The sequence below is a fragment of the Zonotrichia albicollis genome, chromosome 32 (assembly GCF_047830755.1).
Source record: "Zonotrichia albicollis isolate bZonAlb1 chromosome 32, bZonAlb1.hap1, whole genome shotgun sequence".
Classification (NCBI taxonomy): domain Eukaryota; kingdom Metazoa; phylum Chordata; class Aves; order Passeriformes; family Passerellidae; genus Zonotrichia; species Zonotrichia albicollis.
This window is the reverse complement of record NC_133850.1, coordinates 1,965,315-1,974,851: the sequence shown is the minus strand read 5'-3', so window position 1 is coordinate 1,974,851 and position 9,537 is coordinate 1,965,315. Positions and strand designations below refer to the sequence as shown.

Here is a 9,537-nt window from a genome sequence, read left to right as displayed (position 1 = left end):
TCCGGAAAAAATAACCCAAGAAAAATGGACTTGGAATGGAAAAATTCCGTGAGAAAAATGGGAAAAAATGTCTTTAAAATGGAGGAATTCCGGAAAAAATAGCCCAGGAAAAATGTGCTTAAAATGGAGAAATTCCATGGGAACATGGGAAAAAATGTCCTTAAAATTGAGAAATTCCATGGAAAAATGTCCTTAAAACTGAGAATTTCCATGGGAAATTCGGGAATTCTGGGGAAAAATGGGAAATGTGGATGGAGGAATTGTGGAAAAAATAACCCAGGAAAAATGGACTTGGAATGGAAAAATTCCGTGGGAAAATGTTCTTAAAATGGAGGAATTTCATGGGAAAATGACCTTAAAATTGAGAAATTCCATGAAAAAATGTCCGAAAAAATGGAGAAAATCCAGAGAAAAATGTCCTTAAAATGGAGAAATTCCCAGGTAAAATGTCTTTAAAATGGAGAAATTCAATGGAAAAATTCCGTGGAAAAAATGGGATGAAATATCGTTAAAATTGAGAAATTCCGTGGAAAAATGGAGGAATTTCATGGGAAAATGTCTTTAAAATGGAGAAATTCCATGGGGAAATGGGCTGGGAATGGAGAAATTCTGGGAAAAATGGGAAATATGTCCTTGAAATTTAAAAATTCCAGGGAAAAATGTTCTTAAAATGGAGAAATTCCAGGGAAAAATGGGAAAAAATGTTCTTAAAATGGAGAAATTCCGTGGGAAAAATGTCCTAAGAAATGGAGAAAATCCAGAGAAAAATGTCCTTAAAATTGGGGAATTTCCAGGTAAAGTGTCTTTAAAATAGAGAAATTCAATGGAAAAAAATGGAAAAATTCCGTGGAAAAATTGAGAAATTTCATGGAAAAATGTCTTTAAAATGGAGGAATTTCATGGGAAATTCGGGAATTCCGGGGGAAAAATGGGAAATGTGGATGGAGGAATTGTGGAAAAAATAACCCAGGAAAAATGGACTTGAAATGGAGAAATTCCGTGGGAAAAATGGGAAAAAAATGTGCTTAAAATGGAGAAATTCCATGGGAAAATGTCCTAAAAAATGGAGAAAATCCAGCGAAAAATGTCCTTAAAATTGGGGAATTCCCAGGTAAAATGTCTTTAAAATGGAGAAATTCCATGGGGAAATGTCTTTAAAATGGAGAAATTCAATGGAAAATGGGCTGGGAGTGGAGGAATTCCAGAAAAAAACACCCAGGAAAAATGGACTTGAAATGGAAAAATTCCAGAAAAAAAACCCAGCAAAAATGTCCTTAAAATGGAGAAATTCCATGGAAAAATGTCCTAAGAAATGGAGAAAATCCAGAGAAAAATGTCATTAAAATTGAGAAATTCAATGGGAAATTCGGGAATTCCGGGGGAAAATGGGAAATGGGGATGGAGGAATTCCGGAAGAAAAAAAAAAAACAGGAAAAATGGACTTGAAATGGAAAAATTCGTGTGGGAAAAATGGGAAAAAATGTCCTTAAAATGGAGAAATTCCGTGGAAAAATGTCCTAAAAAATGGAGAAAATCCAGAGAAAAATGTCCTTAAAATGGAGGAATTCCATGGGAAAGTGTCTTTAAAATGGAGAAATTCAATGGAAAATTCAGGAATTCCGGGGAAAAATGGGAAATGTGGATGGAGGAATTGCGGAAAAAAACACCCAGGAAAAATGGACTTGGAATGGAGAAATTCCATGAGGAAAATGTCTTTAAAATTGAGAAATTCAATGGAAAAAAGGGAAGAAATATCGTTAAAATTGAGAAATTCCGTGGAAAAATGGAAGAATTCCATGGGAAAATGTCTTTAAAACTGAGAAATTCCATGGAAAATGGGCTGGGAGTGCAGGAATTCCAGAAAAAATCACCCAGGAAAAATGGACTTGAAATGGAAAAATCCCAGGAGAAAAATTGAGAAATTCCATGGAAAAATGTCCTAAAAAATGGAGAAATTCAATGGGAAATTCGGGAATTCCGGGGGAAAATGGGAAATGGGGATGGAGGAATTGCGGAAAAAATAACCCAGGAAAAATGGACTTGGAATGGAAAAATTCCGTGAGAAAAATGGGAAAAAATGTCTTTAAAATGGAGAAATTCCATGGGAAAATGTCTTTAAAATGGAGAAATTCCATGAAAAAATGTCCTAAGAAATGGAGAAAATCCAGAGAAAAATGTCCTTAAAATTGGGAAATTCCCAGGTAAAATGTCTTTAAAATGGAGAAATTAAATGGAAAAATTCCATGGAAAAAATGGGAAGAAATATCGTTAAAATTGAGAAATTCCATGGAAAAATGGAAGAATTTCATGGGAAAATGTCTTTAAAATGGAGAAATTCCATGGGGAAATGGGCTGGGAATGGAGAAATTCTGGGAAAAATGAGAAATATGTCCTTGAAATTTAAAAATTCCTGGGAAAAATGTTCTTAAAATGGAGAAATTCCGCGGAAAAATGGGAAAAAAATGTCCTTAAAATTGAGAAACTCCATGAAAAAATGTCCTGAAAAATGGAGAAAATCCAGAGAAAAATGTCCTTAAAATTGGGAAATTCCCAGGTAAAATGTCTTTAAAATGGAGAAATTCAATGGAAAAATGTCCTTAAAATGGAGAAATTCCATGGAGAAATTCCATGGAAAAACGGGAAAAAATGTCCTTAAAATTGAGGAATTTCCTGGAAAAATGGGCTGGGAATGCAGAAATTCTGGAAAAAAAAAACAGGAAAAATGTCCTTAAAATAGAAAAATTCCAGGGAAAAATGTCCTTAAAATGGAGAAATTCCATGGAAAAATGGGGAAAAATGTATTTAAAATTGAGGAATTTCGGGGGAAAATGGGCTGGGAAAATTCCCATGAAAAATTTCTTTGAAATTGAGAAATTCCATGGAAAAATGGCTTTAAAATGGCTGAATTCCATAAAAAATGTCCTTGAAATAGAGGAATTTCGGGGGAAAATGGGCTGGGAAAATTCCCATGAAAAATTTCTTTAAAATTGAGAAATTCCATGGAAAAATGGCTTTAAAGTGGAGAAATTCCATGGAAAAAAATGGGAAAAAAATGTTCTTAAAATTGAGGAATTCCATGGAAAAAATGTGCTGGGAATGGAGAAATTCTGGAAAAAAAAGTCCTTAAAATTGAGAAATTCCATGGAAAAATGTTCCTTAAAATGGAGAAATTCCCATGAAAATTTTCTTTAAAATTGAAAAATTCCATGGAAAAATGTTCCTTAAAATTAAGGAATTCCAGGAAAAATATCCTGGGAATTTCTCAATTCCAGGAAAAAAAAATAAATGTTTCTGGAAGTGAAAATTCCAGCGGAAATTAATTAATAGAATGAATTAATTAATGGAATTCCCAGGAAAAAAAATGTCCCAGAAATTGAGGATTTTCCATGGGAAAATATCTCAGGAATTGAGAATTCCAATGGGATTTTTGGATTCTTTTAATTGGGATTTTTGACTGGATTTTTTTGGATTTTTAATCCTTTTTTGGGGGGGATTTTTGGCTTTTTAGTTTGGGATTTTTGACATTTTTTTGAGATTTTGGACTGGATTTTTTTACCTTTTAATTTGATTTTTGAACTCTTTTTTTTGATGATTTTACCTGAATTTTTTTGGGACCAGGGGTTGCTTTGACTGAGCTGAAAATTCCCAGAAAATCCTCAAAATTCCGGGAAAAAAACCCAAAAAAATCAAAAAAAATCAAAAAATTCTGAAATCAAGAGCGGGGCTGGGAATCCCAGCAGGAACTGGGATCAACTGGGAGAGGAAAAATGAATCAAAACGGGCCAAAAAATTGAGATTTTGGAGATTTTGGAGCTTTTATTTGGATTTTTTTTGGAATAAACGGTGCTTGGGTTGAGCTGGAACTGGGCTGAGAATTCCTTGGATGAACTGGGATAAACTGGGATAAACTGGGAGGGATAAAAAGGAGAAAAATGGGCTGAAAAAAGCAAATTTGGGTCTGTTTGGAAGCAGAAATGGGAATTTTTCCTTCTTTATCCATGGGAAAATTGGGAATTTGGACTGGGATAAACTGGGATGAACTGGGATGGACTGGGAAGGGAAAAAGGAGAAAAATGGGCTGAAAAAAGCAAATTTTGGGTCAGTTTTGAACCAAGAATGGGAATTTTTTCCTTCTTTATCCATGGGAAAATTGGGAATTTGAACTGGGATAAACTGGGATGAACTGGGAGGGATAAAAAGGAGAAAAATGGGCTGAAAAAAGCAAATTTTGGGTCAGTTTGGAAGCAGAAATGGGAAAATTTTCCTTCTTTATCCATGGGAAAATTGGGAATTTGGACTGGGATGAACTGGGATAAACTGGGATGAACTGGGATAAACTGGGAGGGATAAAAAGGAGGAAAATGGGCTGAAAAAAGCAAATTTTGGGTCCTTTTGGAATCAAGAATGGGAAAATTTTCCTTCTTTATCCATGGGAAAATTGGGAATTTGGACTGGGATAAACTGGGATAAACTGGGAGGGATAAAAAGGAGGAAAAATGGGCTGAAAAAAGCAAATTTTGGGTCCTTTTGGAATCAAGAATGGGAAAATTTTCCTTCTTTATCCATGGGAAAATTGGGAATTTGAACTGGGATAAACTGGGATAAACTGGGAGGGACTGGGAAGGGTAAAAGGAGGAAAAATGGGCTGAAAAAAGCAAATTTTGGGTCAGTTTGGAAGCAGAAATGGGAAAATTTTCCTTCTTTATCCATGGGAAAATTGGGAATTTGGACTGGGATGAACTGGGATAAACTGGGATGAACTGGGATAAACTGGGAGGGATAAAAAGGAGGAAAATGGGCTGAAAAAAGCAAATTTTGGGTCCTTTTGGAATCAAGAATGGGAAAATTTTCCTTCTTTATCCATGGGAAAATTGGGAATTTGGACTGGGATAAACTGGGATAAACTGGGAGGGATAAAAAGGAGGAAAAATGGGCTGAAAAAAGCAAATTTTGGGTCCTTTTGGAATCAAGAATGGGAAAATTTTCCTTCTTTATCCATGGGAAAATTGGGAATTTGAACTGGGATAAACTGGGATAAACTGGGAGGGACTGGGAAGGGTAAAAGGAGGAAAAATGGGCTGAAAAAAGCAAATTTTGGGTCTGTTTGGAAGCAGAAATGGGAATTTTTTCCTTCTTTATCCATGGGAAAATTGGGAATTTGAACTGGGATAAACTGGGAGGGACTGGGATGGACTGGGAGGGATAAAAAGGAGAAAAATGGGCTGAAAAAAGCAAATTTTGGGTGAGTTTTGAACCAAGAATGGGAATTTTTTCCTTCTTTATCCATGGGAAAATTGGGAATTTGGACTGGGATAAACTGGGATTAACTGGGATGAACTGGGAGGGATAAAAAAAAGGAAAATGGGCTGAAAAAAGCAAATTTTGGCTCAGTTTGGAACCAAGAATGGGAATTTTTTCCTTCTTTATCCATGGGAAAATTGGGAATTTGGACTGGGATAAACTGGGAGGGACTGGGAGGGATAAAAAGGAGAAAAATGGGCTGAGAAAAGCAAATTTTGGGTCAGTTTGGAAGCAGAAATGGGAATTTTTTTCCTTCTTTATCCATGGGAAAATTGGGAATTTGGACTGGGATAAACTGGGATGAACTGGGAGGGAATAAAAGGAGAAAAATGGGCTGAAAAAAGCAAATTTTGGGTCAGTTTTGAACCAAGAATGGGAAAATTTTTCCTTCTTTATCCATTGGAAAATTGGGAATTTGGACTGGGATGAACTGGGATAAACTGGGAAGGGTAAAAGGAGAAAAATGGGCTGAAAAAAGCAAATTTTGGATCCTTTTGGAACCAAGAATGGGAATTTTCTCCTTCTTTATCCATGGGAAAATTGGGAATTTGGACTGGGATAAACTGGGATGGACTGGGAAGGGTAAAAGGAGGAAAATGGGCTGAAAAAAGCAAATTTTGGGTCCTTTTGGAATCAAGAATGGGAAAATTTTTCCTTCTTTATTCACAGGAAAATTGGGAATTTGAACTGGGATAAACTGGGATAAACTGGGATGAACAGGGAGGGACTGGGATAAACTGGGATGAACTGGGAGGGATAAAAAGGAGAAAAATGGGCTGAAAAAAGCAAATTTTGGGTCTGTTTGGAAGCAGAAATGGGAATTTTTTTCCTTCTTTATCCATGGGAAAATTGGGAATTTGGACTGGGATGAACTGGGATAAACTGGGATGAACTGGGATAAACTGGGATGAACTGGGAGGGATAAAAAGGAGAAAAAAGGGCTGAAAAATTCGGATTTTTCTGCAGGAAATTCCATCTTCCCTCAGGAATTTCTCCCTCTGAAAGGAACTTTTCATTCCGGACCTTTCCAGGCCCGCCCTCGTCCCAAAAAATCCCAAAATATTCCAGAGGCCTCCGCCCATCCCCCCCTCCTGCTGGATATTCCTGTTTTCCGCTTTTATTCCCATTTTTTGGGGGTTTTTTTCCTCTTTTTTTCCCCTTTTTTCCTCCTTTTTTCTCCCTTTTCTCCCCCTTTTTTCCCCCTTTGATTTATTTCAATTTATCTTATTTTTCCTCTTTTATTCTCATTTCTTTCCCTTCCCCCCTCTTTTCCTTTTTTCCCCTCTTTCCCTCACTTGATTCTGATTTATTTCAAATTTTCCCATTTTTATTCCTTTATTCCTATTTCTTTCCCTTCTCCCCCTTTTTACCCCTTTTTTGCCGCTTTTTCCCCTCGTTTTTCCCATCTTTTCCCCTTTTCCCACTCCTTTTTTCCCTGTCTCTTTCCCTTTATTCCCCCTTGCAATTTTGGTGCTAAAACCCTTTGTAAAAAATGGGAAAATTGGGAGTTAAAAATCCTCAGAAAAATCAAATTTTTTACAGCGAATCTCTGAGGGGAGCAGGGGGCGTGGCCATGGGGGCGTGACCATCCACTCATTCCCATATATGGTCACACAATGGGCGTGGCCTCACAGCTCCCACTCCCATATATGGCTCTGTGGGCGTGGCTAAACCTTATACCCATATCTGGCTACAGTATGGGGCGCGGCTTCTCGGCCACCCCCCCATATATGGTATTTAGAGGCGTGGTCACTGCGCTCATTGACCAATCAGCGCGCGTGTGGGCGTGGCCATGGTGAGGCGCCTGAGGGAGAAGGGCGTGGCCTGCCGTGAGGGCGGCCCAAGATGGCGGCGCGGCCGTGGCCGCTGCTGCTGCTGCTGCTGCTGGCGGGGCCGGAGCCGGGCCCGGGCGGCTCCTCCGGACGGCTCCGCCTGGGGCTGGGGCCCGGCCCGGCCCTCGGGTATTTCCCCGAGGAGCGCTGGAACCCGGAGTCGCCGCTGCGGCCGCCGCGCGTGGCCGTGGCGCTGCTGGCGCGGAACGCGGCCCACGCGCTGCCGCTGGTGCTGGGGGGGCTCGAGAGGCTGCGGCACCCCAAGGACAGGATGGCGCTCTGGTGGGTCTGGGGACACTGGGGGGGTCTGGGGACATTGGGGCCACAGGGGGGACACGGCACCGCAAGGACAGGAATGCGCTGTGCTGGGTCTGGGGACACTGAGGGGTGTGAGGACACTGGGGGCTGTGGGGACACTGGCGACATTGAGGGTCTTGGGGACACTGGGGGGGTCTGGGGGATGTGGGGACATTGAGGGGTCTGGGGACATTGGGGACATAGGGGGGACACGGCGCCCCAAGGGCAGGATGGCGCTGTGGTGGGTCTGGTGACACTGGGGATATTGGGGACACTGGGGGAGTCTGGGGACACTGGGGGGCACGGGGACACTGGGGACACTGGGGACATTGTGGGGTGTGGGAACACTGGGGGCTGTGGGGACATTGGGGGTCATGAGGACACTGGGGGGACACGGTGCCCCGAGGACAGGATGGCGCTGTGGTGGGTCTGGGGACAGTGGGGACACTGGGGACAGTGGGGACAGTGGGGACATTGGGGAGTGTGGGGAACACTCAGGGATGGGCTCTGTGTGTGACACACCTGTGTGACACTGCCCTGTGTGTGACACTGACCCTGTGTGTGACACTGCCCTGTGTGACACTGACCCTGTGTGTGACACTGACCCTGTGTGACACTGCCCTGTGTGTGACACTGCCCTGTGTGTGACACTGACCTGTGTGACACTGTCCTGTGTGTGACACACCTGTGTGACACTGACCTGTGTGTGACACTGACCCTGTGTGTGACACTGACCCTGTGTGACACTGCCCTGTGTGTGACACTGTCCTGTGTGTGACACACCTGTGTGACACTGACCTGTGTGTGACACACCTGTGTGTGACACTGCCCTGTGTGTGACACACCTGTGTGACACTGACCCTGTGTGTGACACGCCTGTGTGTGACACTGCCCTGTGTGTGACACACCTGTGTGACACTGACCCTGTGTGTGACACGCCTGTGTGACACTGCCCTGTGTGACACTGCCCTGTGTGTGACACTGACCCTGTGTGACACTGCCCTGTGTGACACTGACCCTGTGTGTGACACTGACCCTGTGTGTGACACTGCCCTGTGTGACACTGCCCTGTGTGTGACACTGACCCTGTGTGACACTGCCCTGTGTGTGACACACCTGTGTGACACTGACCCTGTGTGACACTGACCCTGTGTGTGACACTGTCCTGTGTGACACTGCCCTGTGTGTGACACTGACCCTGTGTGACACTGCCCTGTGTGACACTGACCCTGTGTGTGACACACCTGTGTGACACTGACCCTGTGTGACACTGACCTGTGTGACACTGCCCTGTGTGTGACACTGACCCTGTGTGACACTGACCCTGTGTGTGACACACCTGTGTGTGACACTGACCCTGTGTGTGACACACCTGTGTGACACTGCCCTGTGTGTGACACTGACCCTGTGTGTGACACACCTGTGTGACACTGCCCTGTGTGACACTGACCCTGTGTGTGACACACCTGTGTGACACTGACCCTGTGTGTGACACTGCCCTGTGTGTGACACTGACCCTGTGTGTGACACTGACCCTGTGTGTGACACACCTGTGTGACACTGCCCTGTGTGACACTGCCCTGTGTGTGACACTGACCCTGTGTGACACTGCCCTGTGTGACACTGACCCTGTGTATGACCCCTGTATGACCCCTGTATGACCCCGTGTGACCCCGAGTGACGCTTTGTGACCCCAAATGACCCTGAGGTGTCCCCATGTCCCTCCAGGGTGGCCGCTGACCGCAGCGTGGACACCTCTGTGTGTGTGTGACACTGACCCTGTGTGACCCCTGTATGACCCCGTGTGACCCTGAGTGACCCCGTATGACCCCGTGTGACCCTGAGATGTCCCCGTGTCCCCCAGGGTGGCCGCTGACCACAGCATGGACACCTCTGCGTGTGTGTGACACTGACCCCTGTATGACACCATGTGACTCTGTGTGACCCCGAGTGACCCTGTGTGACCCCAAATGACCCCGTGTGACCCCAAGATGTCCCCGTGTCCCCCAGGGTGGCCACTGACCACAGCGTGGACACCTCTGTGTGTGACACTGACCCCTGTATGACCCTGAGTGACCCCGAGTGACACTTTGTGACCCCGTGTGAC

At 43.5% G+C, this 9,537-nt stretch overlaps 1 protein-coding gene and 1 long non-coding RNA gene across 2 annotated transcripts in view; both read left to right on the top strand.

Moving 5' to 3' along the window:
* The first annotated feature begins 355 nt into the window (after positions 1-355).
* On the top strand, positions 356-3,863 carry LOC141726021 (uncharacterized). Its single transcript, XR_012577514.1, has 2 exons — positions 356-794; positions 1,112-3,863. It is a non-coding gene; the product is annotated as an uncharacterized LOC141726021 (long non-coding RNA).
* Positions 3,864-7,107: 3,244 nt separating this feature from the next.
* LOC141725987 (procollagen galactosyltransferase 1-like) overlaps positions 7,108-9,537 on the top strand; it is a 47,577-nt gene continuing 45,147 nt past the window's right edge. Inside the window, exon 1 of the mRNA XM_074530152.1 lies at positions 7,108-7,415. Within this exon, the coding sequence (XP_074386253.1) occupies positions 7,147-7,415 (269 nt within the window). The 5' untranslated portion in view covers positions 7,108-7,146. The remainder of the gene's footprint in view (positions 7,416-9,537) is intronic.